Source organism: Neofelis nebulosa, chromosome X (genome assembly GCF_028018385.1).
Source record: "Neofelis nebulosa isolate mNeoNeb1 chromosome X, mNeoNeb1.pri, whole genome shotgun sequence".
NCBI lineage: Eukaryota > Metazoa > Chordata > Mammalia > Carnivora > Felidae > Neofelis > Neofelis nebulosa.
Genome location: NC_080800.1, coordinates 89,781,083 through 89,806,713, shown reverse-complemented (window position 1 = coordinate 89,806,713; position 25,631 = coordinate 89,781,083). Strand labels below are relative to the sequence as shown.

The following is a 25,631-nucleotide window of genomic DNA, read 5'->3' as shown; positions in this document are numbered from 1 at the left end:
TATGTATTATACTATAATAAATATATAGAAACATATATAAATGTATTTGTATGTCGGAAAGATCCTTAAATGTCGTAGAGTAGAATAACCTATCTAGTTCCTTATTGCATGTTACAACCATCCCTGCTGACTGGTCACCCAGCCTGTGCTCGGAATGGTCCATCTTTGTTCTGATAGTTCATGATGAGGTGCCCTGGTGTGGATCTCTTACCATTTATTGTTGTGGATACTAACTTGGTGTGGGCCCCTTCAATCTAGAGATCTCTGCCCTTCAGTCCTGGGAAATACCCATTTATCTTTTTTGTCTGTTTGCTCCTTCTTATTTTTATAGTTTTTCCCCATCCAGATTCTTTGTGTCTTTATCTGGGACTACGTTTCTGTGACTGTTGGACCACCTGCGTTCATCCTCTGGTTTTATTATCTTTTGTTTTCCATCTCATCCTTTTTGTTTTACATTCTGACGTAGTCCCTCTACTTTTTTTAAAAAACATTTTTAATGTTTATTTATTTTTGAGAGCCAGAGTATAAGTGGGGGAGGGGCAGAGAGAGAGGGAGACACAGAATCTAAAGCCAGCTCCAGGCTCTGAGTTGTCAGCACAGAGCCTGATGTGGGGCTTGAACTCATGAACCATGAATTTTATTCCCTCCTTTACTCGGCTTTACTCCCTCCTTCTGTTGTACTGAGCTGAAGTCAGATGCTTAAATGACTGAGCCACCCAGGCGCCCCCAGAGCCTCTCTACTTTATCAGTTCTTCTAGCTATTGGATTTTCCATTTCCAGTATCAGAATTTTAATTTTCAAGAGCTCGTTCCCATTTCCTCCATGTTCTTTCCGTAGCACCCTGTTGCTCTTTCATGAATGCAGTCAGTGTGTTTGTCTCTTATTCCTTCGAGGATGTTCAAGGGACTCCTTTTATGAAGGATTCTTCTCCTGTTATTGCCTATCTCCTCCAAGTTCCACTTCCTGCTTGTTTTGGTCACAGCTTCTCCTATATCTGCAGATCCTTGTCTGTCCATTCATATTTGAGAACGAGGCACTAAAATACTGTTTGGAAAGCTCACTGGGCTTTACCAACAGGCTATTCAGATGTTGGTGTCTTGAGTCATTCCATTTCTACAAAGCAGACTTCTTCAGCCCCTTGCCTGGAGGATATTAGCCTCACTGCCTCTTCCGGTAGCCAAAAAGAGGAAATTGGAATGGGGCTGGGGGCAGGGTGGGTGGTTCTTACCCCCACAGCATCCTTTTCGTCTCAGCTTTACTCCCTCCTTCTGTTGTACCTAGTGTCCTGGAGTCCAGAGTTTCTCTCGTTCGCTTTTCTGAAAAGAAAACCTGTCTCCAACCCAGCTGGGGAAGAGCAGGATCAGGGAGAAGAACTGTTCTCTGTGCAAGCTGAGGGCCAACCCTCTTTCTTCAGCGTATCCCTCATCTCTGTCTTCAGAGGCATGGGCTCAGGGGGAATGCCTCTCGTCAGTGTCCTCTGTTGGCCGTTAGCTTTTAGCTCTCGGCTCCCCATCAGTTACTGCTAGTTTGCTTGCTTTAGGTCTTCCAAAATTTTGTTGAACTCTCATCCAGTGTCCTCTTTCTCTCCTTTCAGGTGTTTCCTTGTGGTTAATAACTTTTTCACTTTAAAAATTATTTTAAACTGTTTACATGATTTTCCAAGGGGAACGTAGAGAAACTGTGAACTCCTCATGCTTAATTGGAGGCTGTTAACCTAATTTTTTTTTTTTGAGAGAGAGAGAGAGAGAGAGAGAAAGAGAGGACCCAAGTGAGCAAGGGGCAGAGAGAGAGAGAGAGAGAGAGAGAGAGAGAATTGGGACTCACCCGAAGCAGGGTTCGAGGTCACCCAAAGCGGGGCTCAAACTCACGAACCGTGAGATCATAACCTGAGCTGAAACCAAGAGTCAGATGCTTAACCGACCTAGCCACCCAGGTGCCCCAATAAATTTTCTTTTTTTTTTTAAATTAACCCAGTTTTTAACCTTATTGCTTCCCCTCCTAAAAAGTGAAAATATCATTTTCTGATTAGGTTATATATATTCATTGTAAAATGCTGGACAGTACAGAAAATTATAAAAGAGGAAGTAAAAATCATGTGATTACAGTAGTTATTTTGGATGGTGACCTTACATTCTGGTAAACATACCCAACCCATCAGCATCATTGACCTGTTTCTAAGTCAGTAGATACAGAATTGCATTTCATTTTTAACAGCTAAATAGTATTCCAGTATCAGGGTATCCACTTAAGTCTTTGTTGGACTTTTTAAGTGAGTTCCTCTGTCCTGCACTGTAAACAAATATAACACATATCTTACATACTCAAATTATTTTTTTAATTATTTTTTTACTATGAATCCCTAGAAATGGAATTTCAGAGTCAAAGAAAATGTCTATTTTTAAAAGGCTTTTTCCTCTCTGTTGTCACATAACTCCCTCTTCTCCCAGAAAAACTGTAGACTAGTTTATACCTTTATCAGAGGTACACAAGCACTCCTATTTCCCTAACTAGGCTACATATAATTTATTTTTTTTTAATTAACTACTTAGGTTCCATTTTGGCTTAAAAATATGATTTGTAATAGTAGCTACTGGGTGGAAGTTGAAAAACTATTTTTCCCCAAGAAGAACATGCTTGTAGTTAACTGTGGACACTATAAAGTTTTACATAACAGATGCCTGTTAACATAATCAGATTGAAAGGTAAGTTGCTTTATGACCATAAAGACAGGGGCTTAATGTTTTTTTTTTTTCTCAAAGATGGCTTTGTCAGTTATAGTATTATTGACATATCACACTTTTTATGTTGTTATCACCAGGCTACCAGAATTTTTTTCATGTAGTATTTCAAAAAGTATTTCAGCAAATAGGCTGTTATTCTTAGTCACCCGCTGAATGTACTAATGGGTAAAATGCGACTTGAATAATTTGTCATTGTGTATTTCACTGTGTAAAAGCAATAATGGGGAAAGCCAACCTGGATCACAACCAGGTGAAAAATGGAATAAGGTTCTAGGATCTGCAGGACCCCCATAACTTTCCTAGATTGAGGCATGAAATTGAACGATCAGTGATTTGGAAAATATACAGTAATCATGAGCTTAAATGTATAAGTCCTAGTTTTTCTGTGCCACGAAATATTTATCTTGCCAACCTTTTGCTTCCAGTTATAATTTCAGAGACTTAAGGCAAAAAAGTATAAAATAGTCTTGACTATGTTCAGCTAAAACTGCCTGAAAGCACACAACTTTTATAGTGGGCCTCTTCATGTTTTAAATAGAAGTGTGAGGTCTGCAACCAAACCGAAGTTTGTGTGCCCTGTCACGCAGCCAAGCCAATCACTGAGACATCGAGTATGCAGCAAGGAAAGGGTTTGTTCAAGAGGCAGCCAAAATGGGAGACAGAAGGGCAAGCCTCAAATCCACCTTCCTGAAGGGGAACAGGACAAGGTTTTTTGGTGGTTGTTGTTTTGTTGTTGTTGTTGTTGTTGTTGCTTTCGTTTTTGTTTAAATTATCATAGTGCCAGGGAATACATACATGTTGATCAAAAGGGTGGGGAAACTTACGACTTTTAAGGAGGAAAGATGGAGCTTGCACATTTGGCAAACATACATGTAATATACATCCCATGTTCACTTTGGGGTATAGACTTACAATTAAAAGACAAAATTTGGCCCCTGCCTTCGGGAGGTCCTCTTAAGACAAGGTGAGGGGCTAGGTGCATGTTCTGTGAGCCAGTATAAACTGGATTGGGTGTCGAGCTCATTATCTCGGGGAAGGAATGCTTGTTCACAGGCTGGAGCCATATCTGTGACCTTCAGCTTATGCCTCTGCAGAGACATCTAGCGGGTTTGCTAGTGGGGTCTGGCAAGAAACCATAGCTGATTAGGGAGAAACACATCTCTGAAAAACAAGCTTCAAATTTCCTTTTAGTTTCAACCTCATTAACCTATGGGCATGGTTTCGCTTTCTCTTGTGTCTTGAAGGAGTTGGGACAGTGGCCACTCTGGCTGCTTCCTGCAGCAAAAGGGCACAGTTTCTGGATTTGAGGAATGAAGCAACTTTGTACCCCTTTGGGAATATTCCCTGGTACTTGACTTAACATGTACATTTGGCATGACCAAAATATCAGTTCCTTTTTTGATTGTTTTGAAACAACATTGGAAAGCATATTTGATTATTACATTATCTAATTAATGTAAAGTATAGATAACCCAAATCTTAGTATTCCCTGTGACACTGACCTAATCCTTTGAGGAATCTGGGAAAAGAGTCCACTAACCAAATCAATTTCTCTAGAACCCTCTGGGGAAATTTACTGTAGCCAAGTGGCTTACTCTCTGCTTTTATCTGAATGAGTTTGTTCTTAATCTGAAGCATTATATAAACACTGCAAGTTGTGTTAGCACTGGCACATATCCTACCCTGTTTTGCAAGCATAGTCCAAAGCAGCGTGCTTATCAAACACTACCTTGGCTAACACGTTTATTTTCTTTTTTGTTGGGCAACAACAACAGCAACAGCAGTTTTGTTGGTGAGCATGCCTAAGGTGATAGAAAGATTCTTGATCATGAGCCCTGATTCCCCTCCAGGGTAAAAATGTTTTCCCAGACTGATGTCAAAATCTGCCCTCTTGGTAACCAGGCAGGTAACTCCCATCTGGTGTTCATTCCCTTTTTGTTTGATAAAAAGGTTTAAGAGGGTTGGTACAATAACTGGTTTCATTGAGATTGCGAATAGAGAAAGGGAAACCTAATTTTTAAATAAGTAGATTTCTCTTATTTTCCAACTGCCAAGGCATGGCTAACCCAGGGCTGGTTAGAAGTAATTGGAAGATACCCCCTTTGACCAAGATTTTTCTTAGAAAAAGATCACACAGATCAACATGGTTCACTAGTAGCTGGGGTTCAACTGTTCTGTTCTGGACCTTAGGTAAGAAGTTTGCTCCATATCGCATGAACCAGTCTTAGTCTTGAGAAAAGGTCAGCTCAGTTAGAACACTTGTCCCATTTCAGGAGGCAGTCATGCCAGCAGGATCTCAAACTTAGGGCTATATTGTGCAAGCAAGCAAGTAATTAATTTTAAGTGGAATTTCTATGGAAACAAAAGAAAACCCCTTGTTAGTGGTTGTAGCAAATTACAAACCCAGTGCTGCCAGTGAGAAGGTTTCTAGATGTCAGTCTTGAAGCATCATGTTTTTAAAAGTTTTTATTTATTTCGAGAGAGAGAGAGTGTGTGTATGGGGGGGGGGTGGTGAGGAGCAGAAAGATAGAGAGAGGGAGAGGGAAAGAGAATCCCAAGGAGGCTCCACACTGTCACCACAGGTCCCTATGTAGGGTTCGAACTCATGAAACGTGAGATCATGGCCTGAGCAAAAATCAAGAGTTGGATGCTTAACAACTGAGCCACCCAGGCATCCCCAGGCTTGAAGCATCTTTAGATGGAGTGAGGGCAGGCAGTGGCAGTCTGACATATTTTCCTGGTTTGTAGTTCAGATGTCTTTGGCGACCTTTCTGGGTGGCCTTGATACAGCAGTAGGCAAGAAGATTTTCCAAACATGAGCTATTGTGGCAATTTCTCTGAAGTTTACTTTGAGCAGTCTAGCTTCAATTCAGAGCGCTTGAGGAAAAGGGAAGTTTTAGTTATTTGGTGTTTTTTTTTTTTTTTAAGAGAGAGAGAGAGAGAAGACTTGGGCGAGGGGCAGAGAGAGAGAGAGAGAAAGAAAGAGAACCTCAAGCACACTCCATGCTCTGTGCAGAGCCTGACACAGGGCTCAATCCCACGACCCTGGGATCATGGCCTGAGCAGAAATCAAGAGTTGGATGCTCCACTGAGTCACCCAGGCGCCCCCAGTTTTAGTTTTAAATGATTTCAAGTCAAGGGAGTGGGAGAAAATTGGAAATCTTAGTTTGAAGAGTCATGGCTAGATATCCGAGGAAACCAGAATAATTGACTATCCAGCCCAGTTTTATGGGGAAACAACAAACACTCAAAAAAACAGGTAATTAGAACTAGCATGTAACATCCACAAAGCTGTATTACTGAAACATAATTTTTCTGTCTAAATCACCCTCATTTCCATCAAAGATCTGCCACATTTAGACAAATTTATTTGTAAAATAAATCCAGTTTTAACTTGGCCTAATTATTTACATAAGTGCAGCAAAACAGTGATTGGCCGTATATGTTCTTTTTGAATCTGCTTTGCTGGAACTTTTCATAAGGAAGTTTCAAATTGAACTTTTAATTTTATTTTTATTTTAGAGAGAGAGCACATGTACCCACATTCGAGTGGGGGAGGGGCAGAGGGAGAGAGAAAAGGAATCCCAAGCAGGTTCAGCGAGGATCCCAATGAGGGGCTTGATCCCACGATCAAGGTCATGATCTGAGCTGAAATCAAGGGATGCTCAACTGACCGGGCCACCTAGGTGCCCCAGAGTTGAACTTTGAAGAGCCTCTTGAGGCTAAGAAGCCAAGCCAAATAATTGCCCTCAGACTTGCCTGCAACACCTATAGATTTGGGTGAATTCCTCCCTTCTTGAGGTTTCCCCCTGGCCCCACCAAGATATCCTGAGGTTCCTGCACCTGCCAGGAAGTGACTTCTTTACTCACCTGGAATGGCTGCAGGGAACTCTGTGAGCAAGGTATCAGGGTGATATTTCCCAGGGGCGCTATTGGATCCATAAATTCAACCTTAGCTCTTTAATTGTTTTATTTTTTATGTTTATTTATTTTTGAGAAAGAAAGAGAAAGAGAGAGAAAGTAAGTGTGGGAGGGGCAGAGAGAAAGGGAGACACCAAATTGGAAAGAGGCTCCAGGCTCTGAGCTGTCACCACAGAGCCCAACGTGGGGCTTGAACTCACAAACCAGGAGATCATGACCTGAGCTGAGGTCAGATGCTTAACTGACTGAGCCACTCAGGTGCCCCTGAACCTTAGTTCTTTAAAGCTGTCTGGTCCTGTTCGGGTCCGTGCATGTTGCCCTCAAATATGACTTTCCAGTCAAAGCCTTGGTAATATAACCAGTGTTTCCAGTAGTGTCTTATTACAAGGAGAACAGATTCTTATTGAACTTCAGCAAACAATTGTAACTGCCATGAAAATAAGAATAATCACTGGGAGTTTTGAATTTTGGGGGGACCAAGTGGGGAGGAAAAGATAAATGTTTCGATTATGCTTACAAAGGTATAATTCATCAAATTGCTATAGACCAGTTAGCTTAAGAGAAAAAAAAAAAGCTTTTTTTTTTTAAATTTGGAAGAGCCAACATTAGAGAGCCAGCATGTTTCAAACAAGAGTCATAAAAAATATAATCCTCTTTGTCAGTTCTTTCAGGCCCATGTTGTTTTTGTTCTGTTTGAATCCAGTTTTTCTGGATTCTTAACCAGTGTTAGTTTTATGATCTTAAGGTTATCAGAAACCTGTAATTGTTGAAAGTCTTTTTTATGAATCTCTCTCATGATGAAACACATTTGCAGGATGCTTTTGTAAAAGCATCTGAGCAAAAATATAACTGTCTGTAAATGATCAAAGACGTAAAAATTGGCCATGGTTAAAAATCTGATAAGAGTTTATTATAATGCAATTGACAGGCAAATTTGGTTACTTCTGCAAACACATAACATTTCAGTAATCAGAATTACAAGTGATGACATTATACCAGGACATATCAAGACCTTAGGAATTTTATATAATTTCTGGAACAGTCATAACATTTATCTACACAGTATAGCCTAAGAAAGTTTATCAGCACTGGGGCGCCTGGGTGGCTCAGTCGGTTAAGCGTCCGACTTCGGCTCAGGTCATGATCTCGCGGTCTGTGGGTTCGAGCCCCGCGTCGGGCTCTGTGCTGACAGCTCAGAGCTTGGAGCCTGTTTCAGATTCTGTGTCTCCCTCTTTCTCTGACCCTCCCCTGTTCATGCTCTCTCTCTCTCTCTCTCTCTCTCAAAAATAAATGTTAAAAAAATTTTTTAAAAAAAGAAAGTTTATCAGCACTTATTTGACAATGCTTCTTGTGTAATTGGACAAACCAAATAAATAAGCCTAATTGGTTGAAAAGATTTCATTTACAATTTGAATTTGGAGAAGTTTGTCAAAAATATCAGAACGTTTTATTTTTTTTTATTTTTTTAACGTTTTTATTATTTATTTTTGAGACAGAGAGAGACAGAGCATGAATGGGGGAGGGTCAGAGAGAGAGGGAGACACAGAATCAGAAGCAGGCCCCAGGCTCTGAGCCATCAGCACAGAGCCCGACGCGGGGCTCGAACCCACGGACTGTGAGATCGTGACCTGAGCCGAAGTCGGCCGCTTAACCGACTGAGCCACCCAGGCGCCCCCAGAACGTTTTAAAATACATACCAAAATACGATTACAGATCGTTAAAAAAACTTAATAATTATCTGTTTAACCAAGATGACAATACGAGATTTTAAAGGTAAACACAGAAGGTTGCATAGGCATTAGCAAAACTTAACTTTTTCAATATGGAGAAGATTCAGCTTTCTTAAGTATTTTCAATGGCCTGATAAAGACAAAACATAGAAATTGTTTTTCCAGGCGGATGAAGAAAACCTTTGTTTGTAATTTTCTATCAAGAGCATACCAACAATCTAAGAAAACTTTGTTATCTTAACACAGAGAAAAAACAAATTCCAGTCTTATACTAGTGTACTATTAATATTAAAACTCATTTATTACAAGTTTAGTCCTGACCACACATAAAATTCTGTTTCAAAACTTTCCCTTTGTAAACCCTCCATAATTTTTTTTTTTTCACATTAAGATTTTTTTTTCCAGGGCGCCTAGGTGGCTCAGTCCGTTGAGTGTCCCACTCTTTTTTTAAATATAATTTATTGTCAAAGTGGCTTACATACAACACCCAATGAACATCCAACCTTTGATTTCAGCTCAGGTCAGGGTCCCAGGGTCGTGGGATCAAGCCCTGCATCAGGCTCCATGCTGAGTATGGAGCCTGCTTTTGGTTCTCTTTCTCTCTCCACAAACCCCTCTCTCTTAAAAAAAATAAAATAAAAAAAAAAGATTTTTTTTCCTCAGTTTTTTTTTTTTAAATAACTAGTCTCATTATTTTAGGACAAAATCCTTTTCCCTCAACAAAAATGTATTCACATTCTTCATACCTTTTTTTTTTTTTAACCAAAATTACATATCCCATTTCCTTTGGATTTTTTTTTGGTTTATTTTTATTCTTTTAATTTTATTTTAATCCCAGTATAGTAAACATACACTGTTAATATTAGTTTCAGGGGTACGATACAGTGATTCAACACTTTTATACACCATTTTCTTTGCATACAGACTTGTTCCCCTTTTCCAGTAGTCTTAATTACATTTATTAGAATTCTTAACTATTATAACTTCAATTTCTAGTGAAAACTAATAGTAACCGATTGTGAACTGACTCTTACACCAGAATTTTTTAGCTCGGCACATTTATGAGTTTATTTAATAATTTTTTTCATAGTATAATCTCTTAATAAAGCACAAAACATGTTTACTAAGAGACCCCAATTTATCTTGTTAGTTTTGTCTTATTTTAAGTTTATTTATTTTTGAGAGAGAGAGAGAGCACATATGACTGGGGGAGGGGCAGAGAGAGAGAGAGAGAGAGAGAGAGAGAGAGAGAGAGAGAGACGGAGAATCCCAAGCAGGCTCTGCACAGTCAACGCAGAACCTGATGCGGGGCTCAGTCTCACAAACCATGAGATCATGACCTGAGCTGAAGTCAAGAGTCAGATGCTTAACCAACTGAGCCCACCAGGTGCCCCGAGACCCCACTTGATCTTTAGATTCTCTGTAATAAAGAAACCAAAAGTGCATAAACCTATGGTCGGTAAGGAATGTTTTATTATTTTCTCTTATTTGGAAATGATCTGGATATTTAATGAATTTAACTTCAAGGTTTCAGGTTACCAAAGATTTTGGAAGCTATTTAAAAGTTTACCTAGAAACCTTTTTATCTTAATTTACTTGCTCTCAACAATTATATTTTGATCACCCATAAAAACTTTATAAGATATCACAGTCATTCTCCCAAGGCATATTTTTAAAAAATTGTAACAGATCCTATCAACTTATTTGACTTAAGTAAATGCAGGCAGAATAAAAGTTTTACATCTAATGCTGGCAACTTGAAAGACATTTCCATTTTAATTAAACAAACAACCTTAAGTTAGCTTTAATACTGACTGTTTTTGCAGATCATGTGAACTTGAAAACCATTTGGGTTGGTTTCTATCTTTCTGAGTTTTAAGAATGCCCAGTTCTTTTAAAAAAAAAATTTAACAATTATTTTTTGAGAGAGAGTGTGAGTGGGGGAGGTGCAGAGAGAGAGGAGACACAGAATCCAAAGCAGGCTCCAGGTTCCAGGCTGAGCTGTCAGCACAGAGCCTGTCATGGGGCTCCAACCTATGGACTGTGAGATCATGACTTGAGCCAAGGTCGGAAGCTCAACCGACTAAGCCACCCAGGAGCCCCAAGAATGCCCAATTCTTAGCAAGCTCTTGCCTATAAACCAACTAAATAGAGCTCTTTTATGAATTAATCTTAACAGTACCACCCAGAGGTAGAGAATATATATTTACAACATCTATGGACACACCTACAAATACACAAGATACAAACAAAGTCTTATAGCCTTTGTTTTACTAATATTTGTGGAGAGGACATTAAAAGCCCAATTTCCAAGTCTGTCTCTGTGTGTTGAAATAAAATATTACATTTCTTCTGCATGGGCTTATTCTAATACAGCATCCTAAAAAACTGAACATAGGGTATTTCATCCCATTTCTTCCCTTTTACAGAACAAAGCTAATTGCAAGATAACATTATAATTTCTGGGTCTGTTAGTTCATTATTTTTCTCCAGAGTCTAATGAACATTGTGGCCAAGCAGTGTTGCATGTTGCAAAAAGAAGATCATTTTTTTAATTAAAAAAAAAATGTTTATTTATCTTTGAGAGAGAGCACACCAGCAGAGGAGAGGCCAAGACAGAGCAAGAGACACAGTCTGAAGCAGGCTTCAGGCTCTGAGCTGTTAGCACAGAGCCCAACACCGGGCTCCCAACTCAGGAACTGTGAGATTATGACTTGAGCCGAAGTTGGATGCTCAACCGACTGAGCCACCCATGTGCCTCCATTTTTTCCCCCTTTTCATGGGTTCATAATGAAACATTGTCAAGTTTGGGGAAATACAGCCCATAGGGTTGCATTTTGGAACTGAATAGGCATTTCCAATTTTCCAATTAGCATGTGGCCCATTTGATCGAAAGATACCAAACACTGCAGCAAGAAACACAATAAATAAAGCCCAGAAGAGTGTTGGGTCCTCGTCAAAAGTCGGAACTTCACCAACTGAACGAAACAGCTTCCTACTTGCTAGTTCTTCTTAAAAGTCAGAGGTTTACTGACTCAACCACATGGCTTCCTACTCAAGCTAAGAAAGCCAAACCAAAACCCCCTATTTGAAGGCAACTGAATGGGAGGAAGAAATAAGCTCACGTGCCATCCCACGTGAAGTACTCATCAAGAGAGGTCTGTCCAAACCAAACCCCAAAACTATTGCTGCAAAAGTTAAGCAGCAAAGGTCTGGTGCCCAGTCCAGCTGGGGCCCCAGGAACTGTCCCTGCGACAAGGAGCCTAGGCAGCTGCTTGGACTCATCATCAGACTCCTGTTCCCGGCTGGGAGCCGACAAACCATGTGCAATGAGCTCCTGGCTGGCTCACCACATTTGTAACCAAACTTGAGTTCACATGCCTGACATTCAGCAGAGCCAATCACTGAGACATTGAATGTGCAGCAAGGAAAGGGTTTAAGAGGCAGCCAAACAAAGAGACAGAAGGGCAAGCCTCAAATCTGCCTTCCTGAAGGGGAACAGGACAAGGTTTTTTCTTTTCTTTTTTCTTTTCTTTTCTTTTCTTTTCTTTTCTTTTCTTTTCTTTTCTTTTCTTTTCTTTTCTTTTCTTTTCTTTTCTTTTTTCTTTCCTTTCCTTTCCTTTCCTTTCCTTTCCTTTCCTTTCCTTTCCTTTCCTTTCCTTTCCTTTCCTTTCCTTTTCTTTATTAATAATCATAGAGGTTGGGGGGCACCTCGTCCTCGTGTGGCTCAGTCAGGTGAGCGTCCAGCTTCAGCCCAGGTCATAATATCACAGTTCACGAGTTCAATCCTCATGTCGGGCTCTGTGCTGACAGCTCAGAGCATGGAGCCTGCTTCAGATTCTGTGTCTCCCTCTCTGCCGCTCCCCCATTTGTGCTCACTCGCTCTCTCAAACAAAATTATTAAAAAATAATCATACGGGTTGGGATTACATGCACCTTGAGGAAAAGGGCTGGGAAACTTATAACTGAATGAAGAAAGATGGAGCTTGCACATATAAGTAACATACATCCCATGTTCACTTTGCGGTGCAGACTTACCATTAGGAGGAGACAAAATTTGGCCCCAGCCTTCAGGAGGTCCTCTTAGGACAAGGTGAGGGGCTAGGTGCATGCTCTGTGAGTCAGTATAAACTGGATCGGTGTCAAGCTCATTATCTCGGGGAAGGAATGCTTGTTCACAGGCTGGAGCCATATCCATGAGCTTCAGTTTATGCCTCTGCAGAGACATCTAGCAGGTTTGCTAGTGGGGTCTGGCAAGAAACCATAGCTGATTAGGGAGAAACACGTCTCTGAAAAACAAGCTTTAAATTAATTGTTAGTTTCAACCTCATTAACCCCAGTGGGGCTTGCTTTCAGGTTACCTATCATAAGAATACAAACTGAAAAGTTTTGTAGTGATTTGACAACTACCAATGGCTAGGGAAACAAACAAAAAAACCCAACAATATTTGCTGCCACCTGCAGGCTGTATTTCATAATGTTACAGGTAATTCATATAAAATGCCACGTGTAAAAATCCTGTTTGTTTTTTCTTCCCCCTGCTCTTTCTCACTTGTTGGCAGTGTATCCTGTTTATAAGAAACTGGGGTATTACCCATTGTTCTCTGAAGCTTGTGGTACTAGATAATATTTAGGAGTTCCCAAAATGAAATTTCCCAAAATGTACATTTCCCAGAATGTAGCCTTTTCCCCCTTTGAACAGGAATTTAGTTCATGAAGGTTAAATAGAGTCACTTTTATAAATATACCTAAATTTGCTTGTGTGCAACTGAAATAATATGCCTACCTTGTCCTGATTTTATCAGTGTTTCCAGAATAGGACTTATGTAAATAAGGGAAGTACAGTAAAACTTTGGATTGCCAGTAATTTGTTCTGTGACCATTCCACAAGATGAGCAAACATTTCCAGTAAGTTTTAACCTGATAAACAAGCGATGTCTTGCAATGCAAATAGTCCGTCACATGATCACAACTGGGCCAATGGATCTTGAAGTTTGCTTTGATATACAAGTGCTTTGGATTACAAACATGTTTCTGGAACAAATTATGCTCGCAAGCCAAGGTTTTACTGTATTATGAAATAAAAGGTTTGGGAGCCAAATCTATAGCTGAGGATGTAACTGTATCCTTAACATCCAGATGTGACCTTGGGAACAGATGGGCTTATTTCTGGCACCTCCCCCATATCTGAGCTGTAATGTATCAACAGAGCAGACCTGGTTAATTTGGGCAAGATTCATGTTCCTGTTCAGGTATTACTTTTAGGGATTTGGTTCTGTGTAATGGGAAAGATTATTTTTCCACACTCCAGTTTATATTTTTCTCTGATTTTAATGAGAAATTCAGTAATTTAATCCAGCTTTTGAAAAACTCAGGACTGGTAGTAGGTCAAAAACATCCCTGAGTTTGATTTCTTTTTGTGCTTGTCACTGAAACCAAGTTGTTTCTAAAGTCACCTAGGCTGTTTAGCAGTAGTTTTTAAACATGCAGATGTGTGCTCCTTCAGAATTGCTGTTTTAATATTTTTTTTTTTTTGAGAGAGCATGAGCAAGGGGTAGAGGGGCAGAGAGAGAGGGAGAGAGAGAATCTTAAGCAGCCTCCACACCCAGCATGGAGCCTGACGGGGCTCAGTCTCACAACCCTTAGATCATGACCTGAGCCCAAACCAGGAGTTGGAGGCCTAACTAGTTAAGCCACCCAGGTGCCCCAAAATTGCTGTTTTAAATAATTGCATATAAAATAAACCTCATCTGGGAGCTCCCTCACTGTCAACAAGGACCCTGCTTGGGATTCTGTCTCTCCCTCTCTCTGCACCTCCTACACGTGTTCTGTCTCTCAAAATAAATAAAAAAAATAAAGCTCATCTGTAGATTAGCATTGCTGTTAATGGGCCTTCAGGATTTTAGGAATGAGCTTCTACTAATAATAACTTGATGGAGTGTAATTGAATTTAAAATTACTGAGTACTCTATTGATTGATTCTGTGTCCTTATTTTCTTCTGTGCTCTGACATCTCAGCATGTGCTGAGTTGTTTAACTCAGGTGCAGTATGTGCCACCTCAATTCTTGAGACCATTTAAGTGTGAAATCCACAATCCCCCTTTTGATTCTAATTTGAATACATAGTAAAGCTCAAGAAGAACGGCTGGCTAGCGGTTTAGGTCCCTGCAGAATGAATAAATACATACGTATGTATTTCCTGAGGGCTCTTAATGTGGCCCTGTGGATGGCAATGAACGAAACAAAAACTCTGCTTTCATGGAGCTTATGTTCTAGCAGGTGAGACAAATATACATGATGTGTGGGGTGGCGATAAGTATTTTGAAGAAAATCTCGTGCCAAGGGATGGACAAAGAGGGTACGGGGACATCTGTTCTGAAGGGTCAGGGAAGCCTTTCCGAGGAGTAGCATTTGAGTAGACACGTGGATGAAGTAAGGAAATGAGCCATGCAGCTACCAAAAGGGAAGACCATCGCAGGCAGAAGAAACAACAAATAGGAAGGCTCTGAAGGCTTTTCCTACATATGGTAGGAATATGGTAGAATAAAATCTCTGTAGGCTAAAACTGTATTCAACTGAAACAATTCAGGTATAGTTTGAGAACTCTACGATGAAATTGGAAGGCACCGGAATCATTAATTAACTATTCCCTCCCATCTCCCCTTTCTTTCCCTCTCTCCCACCTTCCCCCTACCTTTCTCATTTCAGTGAATCTGGAGCGATTTGAAATTCCTATCAAGGTCCGCTTGAGTCCAGAGCCATGGACCCCTGAAACTGGTTTGGTCACTGATGCTTTCAAACTGAAGAGAAAGGAACTGAAGAACCATTACCTCAAAGACATTGAGCGAATGTATGGGGGCAAATAAAATTCTGCTCTGTAATTTACAGGTGTGCGGGAGGTTGTCTGGTGGTTTTTCAGTTCTAGAGTTTTAAGCCTTATTGAGCTGTCTGTTAGAATGTAAGGGGCATATCATTCTAAAGACATGGTAAAAAAAAAAAAAAAGAAAGAAAGAAACCCAAAGTGATTAAAATAGTCATGGAGTCTACTTTAACTTAGTTTTTGCCTAGTTCTCATGAAGCTGAAATCGAAAAGTTGTTTCCCGTTAGCTGTGTCATTAATTTTAGAGTAAAAATTCTGTTTTTAAAAATTAGCCTACCATCTGCTTGCTCTCTTAAAGGAAAATATTGAATGTTGAACAAAATGAACTGGAGTTGGTGTAGAATGTAGTTTGAGGTAATTTGTATCTTCCAATGTCTACTGTCTTCCTAGTTCAGAAGAAGCTTAAATATTAAGTATGACAAAAGAAATATGTACTAACACTACTTCAAAGCAGAAGTGTTGCAGGGCCTTAAAATTCTCTTCCAACAATTTATCTTGAAGGCAAAATTCAATCATAATATAATCTGCAGAATCAAACAGTACCTTGGAAACCATTTTAGGATTCATAATTGTTGGCGTAGGTTAGACATAGAATCATTGTAATGTTGTGAATAATTACAGTGCCTGAAGTCTGAATACAACAACATTAAATGCACCAAAAATTACTTAGTGATATATTTAAAGGGAAATTGGTTTTTTCTTTCTTTTTTTTGGAAACTCAGAGGTCTGAAATCAGTAACTGTAATTATTGGAACGACTTAAGAGTAAAGTACATTTTGAAGAATGTCGAGAGCTGTCTTTCTAGGTTTGTTCAAAAGAAAGGACTGAGACCATGGGTAAAATGGTAAAAAGTGAAATCACATTTTAACAGGAAGTATTTTTATTTTCTGTGTTCAAAAAGGTGATGAAATCCATTAGAATTACCACCTGGGAAAGGATTTCAGTTCTGGATTTATCTTTGATAACAGGGATTGATTTGAAAGTGTACTCATATTAAATTAGCCTTGTAATTTAAGGTCTGCTTGCTGTTGCTGATTTGATTCATTTAGCTTTAATTTGAGCAAAGCGGGTGATGATGAATGACCTCCCCAGTATTTTGTTTGAATCTCTGAATGATTTGCTCGGAGGAGTTTGGGGAAGTTAAAGGGAAGGATACACTGTTACCCCTATTTTCCTGTCTGTGGGAAGAGTTGAGAAACTGGAAATGCTAGATCAGGGAAAAGGGAAGATACTCGATAAGGGACTGATAACTTGTGCAGTAACTTGGCAATGCGGGCTTCTTTTTGAATCTTTCATTAAGATCTGGGATTCTACATCTGACAGATTTTCACACTTGAACCATAGTTACTGTAAAAAGCAAAACTTCTTAATACTGTTATTCTTTGCACTTTTTTCTTAATCATTATATATATATATATATATATATATATATATATATATATACACATACACACACATATATGTTGCTGACATTGCTTTGTACAGACATGGGCCACCACTGCAACAAAATACATTCTTTTTGCTCTAAGATATTTATAATGAAAATATTTAAATGTTCTGTATATGGTGGTGAAAAGGAAAAAATAGTCTGGTGTTGTTATAAGCAAGAATGAAGGTTTTTGTTGAGATTTCTGTTCAGTGTTCTGCAATGTCAAATTCAAGGCAAGCACTCTGAAGTTATGTGTATGTGAGTATTGTCATTCTTCCCGACTTGCCTTTGAAGAGTGAATAACCATCATCATCAAGTAGACTACTGGTCAGCTTCTGCTGTTCTGGCCCACTGTTGATCCTTTAAGGATGATTTCCTTAGATCTTTTATTCAATATGTGAATTTCCCCCCCCCATTTGGAATGGTGATTTTAAATATGTGAATGCATGCATACCCCAGTGTCTTCACCCTGACCCATTCCCATCTCCAGAAAGCTAGAACACTGCCAACTAATCTGTTGTATAGGTCCTTTAGAAACATGGAATTAACACTTCAAGTTGGGTGCTGCTAATTCTTTGGGAAAATCCAAATATTGTTAAGGGACCAGGGAGATGCCACTACCCCCTGATTTTTCATCCCCCCCCAAAAAAATATATATATATATACATGTTTATGTAAACCGGTCTTTCCATGTTCATAGTGACTTTTCGAGTATTTGAGGCTAAAGATTTTAATCCTACATTTTTATACCTATTTAAACTGTTCACTATTATTCTGACATGTCAGCCATCAAATGAAGTTGTACTTAAAGATTTTACTACAGTTCTGTATATTTCTAAATCGAACACTTGTGACTTTTGCTTTAATTACATGAAAATATCTTGCCTCCTTGATACTTGTATTGCTTCTTTCTTGTTTTTCTTCCTAGAGTGGAAGGATATAATTGTATGGCTTTTCAAAACCGAGATACAGGTGAATGATTCAGAGTCAGAAGTTAAGGAGAATAATGTTTCTTTGGGGCATAAAGACTGATTCATAATAATCCTTGCCTATGTTTTCTTGATAGCACATGACAAATGTCTTTGAGGTGACAAGAAGACAGGTTAATGATTGTGTGGTATTTGGAACTTGGAGAGAAATATTTTAATTTTCAAATGTAGTTACAAATGATAATGTATTCATATTTTGTACTTTCTGTTAAAAATGCACGATTGCAGGATTGTTACTTTGATTTTTGTGTTTATTCCTAATGAAAAACTTGGTTTGTTCTTGTTTTTAAGTTTGCACTCGAATCTTAAGAAATAAAACCACCCATATCAAGCCAGTTTGTGCCTAATGATGTGCCAAGATAAAAATCTGCAGATAAAAATCCAGAATATTAGCCAGACTTTCTTCCTTCCTTCCTCCCTCCTTCCCTCCCCTCCCTTCTCTCTCTTGCTTCCCCCTCCCTCCCTCCCATTCTTCCTTCCTTTCTTCTTTAAAGTTTGTTTGTTTGTTTGTTTGTTTGTTTATGTAATCTCTACACCCAACATGGGGCTCAAACTCACAACCCCAAGATCAAGAGTCACAGGCACCTCTGACTGAGCCAGGCAGGCACCCCTGTTAGCCAGACTTTTAAATGCATATTTAAGAAGTACTCAAATGTAGGAGCGCCTGGGTGGCTCAGTCCGTTGAGCAACCGACTTCGGCTCAGGTCATGACCTTGCGGTTCGAGGGTTCGAGCCCCTCATCCGGCCCTGTGCTGCCAGCTCAGAGCCTGGAGCCTGCTTTGGATTCTGTGTCTCCCTCTCTCTCTGCCCCTACCCCGCTCACGCCCTGTCTCTCTCTCTCTCTCTCTCTCTCTCTCACAAATAAACATTAAAAAAAAAATAAAAAGTACTCAAATGTAGGTTTATGGAATTGCATTAAGCAGCTAACCTGGCCTGTGTAAATCCCATCCATTAGTTTGGAGTGCTGGAACCCAAAGCTGTTACATTGATACAGTTCATAGAGTAGACCTCCTTTGTAACACTGCTAATTGTGGAACAAAACACAGTCCTATCCGTGTGGATTATTAGTAGGTGCTAATAAATGATAACTGTTATCTTTAGGCTACTTAAAATTTAGGAAGTCAGTTTATCTGAGTTATATGAGGGTGTATGTTATTACTATTATTTTTTAAACGTTTATTTAGAGAGCACAAGCGTGAGCAATGGGAAGGGCAGAGAGAAAGGGAGAGAATCCCAACCAGGCTCCACTGTCAACACAGAGCCCGACACGGGGCTCGATCTCACAACCCTAAGATCATGATTTGAGCCATAATCAAGAGTCAGACACTTAACTGACTGAACTACCCAGGCACCACAAGATTTTATTTTATTTTATTTTTATTTTTTTTTCACAAGATTTTATTTTTAAGTAATCTCCACACCCAATGGGGGCTTGAACTCACAACCCCGAGGTCAAGAGCCACATACTCCATGGACTGAACCAACCAGGCACCTCTATGAGGGTGTCTGTCATATAGTGTTAGCGCCCTGGGACCAGACTGCCTCAGTCTGGTCACTAGCTGGGTGACTGTGAGCAGGTTAATCTACACCCCTCCCCTGCATTCTTCCATCTGAACAAATGGGGTTGGTTGATAATAGGATCTACCTCACAGGGGGGTTGTGAGGGTTAAAACGCGTTAGTCCAGGTAAAATGTTTGAAACATAGTAAGCTTTTGTTAGCTATCATCATCATCATCATCATTGTAGCCAATCTTTGTCAGGTTATTTAACATATCAACATACTCCGGCCCAAAAGGATCGCCAGTCCCTGAAGACTGTGGAGAGTTCTGGATATAGAGGTGAGGGAGACCTGGCTCATTCTATCACTGGCTTTGTAACCATGGGCAAATCCCAAAATACCCACTTAGCCTTACTGTCTTCTTCCTATATTAAAAAAATAAATACAAAGGCCAAACTTCAAAAAAGATACCCTTTGTTTTTTTATTTTATTTTAGTGTGAGCATGGGGAGGGGCAGAAGGGGAGAGAGAAAGAGAGAGAGAAAGGACCTGAAGCAGCCTTCATGCTCAGCATGGAGCCGGACACAGGGCTTGATCCCACGACCCTGGGATCATGACCAGCTGAAATCAAGAGTCAGATGCTTGACCGGCTGAGCCACCCAGGTGCCCCTGTTTTTTTGTTTTTTGTTTTTTTTAATGATGCCCTAGGTCCCAAAGTTTCCTTCAAGGAAATGAGGCTGTGGATGATGCCATCACAAGAAGTGAGGATTCTGCTAGGTACAAGGAGTCTGCCACTCTCTTGTTTAAAAAAAAAAAAATCCTCATTCTGTACACATAATTTAAAGAAGGGCTTTCAAACATTTTTTTTTTACCGTGATTCACAAAGCTGTGCACATCCACTGACATGTACGTAAAGCGATATTCTGTGAAACTGTTTATGTGAAAAAACAGTATTAATGACTTGCTCACCAACTTTCTATTCTATTTCATTTATTTAAATTCCGGTTGTGATCCCCCCTATTGATTTCACAACCCTGTAAAATACTGCGGTCCAACAGCACTTTCTGTGAAGTTGGCAATGTCCTGGATCTCTCCTATCCCTTACAGTAGCCACTAGCCACGTGTGGCTGCTGAGCATTTGAAAGGGGTTAGTGTGACTGAGGAACTGAATCTCTAATTTCATTCTCCTGTTAGCACACCTCTAGGGAATTTGCAAGACACTTTTGGAAAGCATAGGTTTAAAGCCCACTACCCTACCAAGTTTGTGAAAGAAAGCCATCCCCTGCCCTCATTCCTCCTGCTTCCTCTACCTCAGAGGCAACCACTTTTTAAAAAATGATGTCATTTTAGGGAAAGAGGGAGGGAGGGAGACAGAATCTTAAGCAGGCTTCACACTCAGCATGGAGCCCAACTTGGGACTTGATCCCACGACTCTGGGATTATGACCTGAGCCGAAATCAAGAGTCGGAAGCTCAATCAAGCGAGGCACCCAGGCGGCCCATCCACTTTTGACTCTTAGTGGATTGTTTTGGTATTTACTGACTTGTATCTAAATAACGTGCGTGTGTTGCTACATCTCTGCTTTGTCCTTATCCATTGACCTCTCGCGATACAGGGGCACACTTTCCATCCTGTCAGTATAGAAGTGTAATCAAATCAGTAAGTTTCAGTTAGAATAACTATGCTAGTCAAGGCTGAAACGTGTGGAGGAAAGCTATGATGAATTATCCTTTCCTGCACTTTGAACCCCATAGTGCTCATAAGAAGTCTCTCATGCGTTTGCTTGGTTTTCTAAGGATTTAACCCCAGTTTCTCCACCAAGTGTCCATATATCTCTTTTCAATGTTTGCAGATAATAAGAATTCGAACAATTCTTCATCCCTGGAAGAAGTATCTCCTAGAACCTTCCAACCAATTTCAAGCTAGATCGTTCACCTTCCTTTACCTTAAGACTATCCCTCCATTAACTTAGAATCTAACTTCACTATCATCCTGAGAGTTCCCGTCACCTTTAATCACAGGTTGCACCTCCTGTTTCCTGTATACCATGTCTTTTTCTTTGGATTATTTCCTCTTTTTGATGGAACACATCCCACAGTAGCTTACTGAGAAGGGATATATGGGAGGTACATTTGAGACCTTCAATTGATCATTTGCTTGGGTGTAGAATTCTAGATAGAACATGTCCCCTCCCTGTTGAAAACATTATTCCACTGACATTAAGCTTCCAGTATTACTGTGGCAGTTCAAGGGCATTCTGATTTCTCCCACCCCTTCCCTAGGACTTGATTTTTCCCCCCAGAAGCTCATAAAATCTCCATGTTCTCTGTAATCTCATGACTGAGCTTTGCTGTATGTTTTCATCCATTGTGCTAGGGCCATTTCAACCCAGAAACTCATGTACGTCTGTTCTGGGAAATTTTCCCGAGTTATTTCATTGACTTCTTTCTTTCCATTTTCATTGTTCTCTCTCTCACGTCTGTTGTTCAAATGGTGAATCACTTGGGCTGATCCTTTAATATTCTTTGTGTTCCTATTTTTCATCTTTTAAAAAATTCTGTCTGGGAGATTTCCTCTCCTGGCTCTTTCAAACTCCTGATTTTTTTTTTTTATTTCTGCTATTGTGTTTATGATTTCTTTTTTTTTTTTTTCAAACAAAGACATATTTAATGGTAAACACAGTTCACTATCAGTAAATGGCTATTCTTTTGGTTTTGGTTTTAGTTTTTTTTTAAATTTTATTTAAATCCAAGTTAGTTAACATATAGTGTAGTAACAGTTTCAAGAGTCGAATTTAGTGATTCATCATTTACATACAACACCCAATGTTCATCACAAGTGCCCTCCTTAAATGCCCATCACCCATTTAGCCCATCTCCCCACACACCTCCCCTCCAGCATCCCTCAGTTTGTTCTCTGTATATAAGGGTCTCTTGTGCCTCAGTCGGTTGGGCATCTGACTTCACTCAGGTCATGATCTCACAGATTGTAAGTTTGAGCCCCGTGTCAGGCCCTGTGCTGACAGCTCAGAGCCGGGAGCCTGCTTCAGATTCTGTGTCTCCCTCTCTCTCTGCACCTTCACCACTTGTGCTATCTCTCTCTTCAAAAATAAAGAAACATCAAAACATTTTTTTAGAAAGAGTCTCTTATGGTTTGCCTCCCTCTCATTTTTTATCCTACTCAGTGGAAAAAAAGAATGAAACCTTGCTGTTTGCAACAACATGGATGGAACTAGAGTGTATTATGCTAAGTGAAATAAGTCAGTCAGAGAAAGACAAATATATGATCTCACTCATATATGGAATTTAAGAAACAAAACAGATGAACATAGAGGAAGGGAATAAAAAATAACATGTTAACAATTTCTAAGAGCTGGAGTTTTTTGTTTTTTATACGTTCCTTTTTTGAAGCTTTCTGTTAGTGAATGGTAGGGTTTTTTTTTTTTAAGTTTTTAAGCTTTCTGTATTCTGCAGAGCCAGTTTACAACTACTTGCTTTTTCCTGCTTGATGCTTGATTTTTTCTCTGTTCTTTAAAGGTTTGACAATTCTTGCCTGTTCATTTAAGAAGAAAGTACTAGAGGGGCGCCTGGGTGGCTCAGTCAGTTAAGCGTCCAACTTCGGCTCAGGTCATGATCTCACAGTCTGTGGGTTCCAGCCCCATGCTGGGCTGTGTGCTGACAGCTCAGAGCCTGGAGCCTCCTTCGGATTCTGGGTCTCCCTCTATCTCAACTTACTCTCTGCTCTCCCTCCCCTGCTCGCACTTTGTCTCTGTCTCTCTCTCCAAAATAAATAAACATTTTTTTAAAAATTAAAAAAAAAAAAAGAAAGCACTAGAAAGCTGACTGGAAGGTCTGAAAGTGTGGGTGGAGCTCATGAAAAGAGTTTTGCTATCAGGTGATTTTGGCCGCACCATTTGGCAAACCCCATGTCAGTATCTTCGGAGTTCCCCTCTAGGGCCAGCCCCCTTCAGAGAAGTCTCTTCCAATCTCTTGTATGGAGGGTTAACCTTGAATGACCAGTGTTCTGGGGGAACATGTACAAGGAGGTTGGGGGTCGGTGGTTTCTACATTCATCACACATACCATTGCTTAATTACCCTGTTTTCTGCACAGTTCCCCTGTGCTGTGCCCAATGTCTGCTGTTTTTTCTGCTTCAGTGTTCTGCTGTGGTGAGATGAGGGACAGCCATCAGCCCTGTGGTATGGATGAGGCAAGTGGTTGATGGATGTGGTTTTATTTTGTTTCATTTCTTTAAAAAAAAAAAAACAAAAACAAAACAAAACAGCTGCCCCAGGCTTTGGCCTGCTATAACAGAATACTGTAGGCTATGTGGCATAAACAAACATTTATCACAGTTCTGGCGGTCAGAGGTCTGAGATCAGGGGGCCCATAGTGTCGGGTTCTTGGTGAGGGTCCCCTTCCTGATTTACAGACAGCCGGCCTCTTGCTATGTCCTCATGAGGCAGACAGCAGAGAAAGCAATGTCTGTGTCTTCTTATAAGGGTGCTAATCGTATTCATGATGGCTGCATTCTCATGACCTCTTCACCTCCCAAAGGCCCCATCTCCTAATACCATCACATTGGGGGTTAGGATTTCAACATATAAATTTGGCAGGGAAGACACAAATGTTTAGTCCGTAACAGCAGCTTTTACCCAGTCCTTATTTTGGCTCCACCCTCTTTACCTCCACTTTTATTTTTATTTACTTATTTATTTTTAAATGTTTCTTTATTTTTGAGAGACAGAGGGCGCAAGTGGGAGAGGGGCAGAGAAAGAGGGAGACAGAGGATCCGAGGCAGGCTCCGAGCTGTCAGCACAGAGCTCCACATGGGGCTTGAACTCAACGAACCGCGAGATCATGATCTGAGCCCAAGACAGACGCTTAGCTGACTGAGTCACCCAGGCGCTCCTACCTCCACTTTTAGAAGCACCCGGTGCTGCCATTTCTGGAGTCTTTTGGACATTTTATGATATATAAATTAGATTGGTTCTGTTTTCCCTACTACCCACTTAGGATTCTGTTAAGATTTGACTTTCCATCAGCCTCTGGCTTCCAAAACATTGTTATTGTTGCCATTTCTATTTTCCCTGTCCTCATGGATTTGCACCTTTACCAGATTTTATTTACAGTAGTTTTAGTGGGTTTTCTTTCTGGAATTCCTTTGTTGTTTACCCAGAAATCACCCCAAAGTTTATTAAATATGATGAAGTCTATATCTAAGTTACGAAGAAGTTCTTAGCTACACACCAGAATAGCTACACTTAGAAAAACTGACAATACTAAAGGATGGTGAAAATGTGCAATAAAGTATCTGAATTATCATACATTGCTGGAGGGAGTAGAAATTGGTACAACCGTTTTGGAAAGCTATTTGACCATAAAACTAAATATACGTTTAACCGATGACCCAGCCATCCCACTCCTAGGGATGTACCCAAGAGAAATAAGTACTTTTGTCCACATACAAGAATGATTTGTAGCAGCACTATTCATAATGACCTAAAACTGGAAACAACTAAAATCTCCATTACTGGGAGAAATTGTGGTAGATATATCCATACAAGGAAATACTACAGAGCAGATAAAAAAAAAATTAACTACTGCTACATGCATACAGATAGATAAATCTCGCAAATAATGATGTTGTATGAAGGGAGCTAGTCACAAAAGAGTACTTTATGATTCCGTTTATATGAAGTTCAGGAGCAGGCAAAACAGACCTATGGTGATGGAATCCAGAATAATGGTTTTTCTCTGAAGGGGGTGGTGTTATTGCCTGGAAAGCAGCATGAGAGAATCTTCAGGTCTGCTGGAAATGTCCTGTATCTTTGTTTCCTAACATTTGTTTTTGGGTTTTTTTTTTTTTGAGAGACAGAGAGAGGCAGAGCATGAGCAGGGGAGGGGCAGAGAGAGAGACACACACAGAATCCAAAACAGGCTCCAGGCTCTGAGCTGTCAGCACAGAGCCCGACGCGGGGCTCGAACCCACGAGCTGTGAGATTATGACCTGAGCCGCAGTCGGATGCTTAACCAACTGAGCCACCCAGGAGCTGCATCCTGTATCTTTTTTATAGGAGTATCCTGTGTAGAGTTGGATGTGCCTGGCCCGGGCAGGAAAGATGGGTGCTATAGTGAAGAAGGTGAAGGGGTGTATTTACATACATCGAGGGAGAAAAGGATGAACCAACTCGGTTCATCATATTCCATCTGAAATGTGCTAATCCTCCAACTTCTCACTCTTTGGAACAAGTGTGTGTAATTAATGGTGCAGGAGGGTCCAAGGCTCGTGTGATGAGGAACATCTTTGCAGGCCTGATTGGAAAGAAGCGGGCTTAGACAGCTGTGATGTAAAGGGCCAAGACAACGTGCCTAAAATTAAACACTAAATGCAGATTAGCTATATTTCTTTTTTTATGTTTATTTGAGAGAGAGAGAGAGAGAG

General features: G+C 40.1%; 1 protein-coding gene across 4 annotated transcripts in view; it reads left to right on the top strand.

The window, feature by feature from the left end:
- Window positions 1-18,025, top strand: part of ACSL4 (acyl-CoA synthetase long chain family member 4) — an 88,153-nt gene extending 70,128 nt beyond the window's left edge. For all 4 annotated transcript variants that reach the window (XM_058714110.1, XM_058714112.1, XM_058714113.1 and 1 more), the window contains one exon: window positions 15,101-18,025. In XM_058714110.1, the coding sequence (XP_058570093.1) occupies window positions 15,101-15,258 (158 nt within the window). In that variant the 3' untranslated portion in view covers window positions 15,259-18,025. The remainder of the gene's footprint in view (window positions 1-15,100) is intronic.
- The last annotated feature ends 7,606 nt before the right edge of the window (window positions 18,026-25,631 follow it).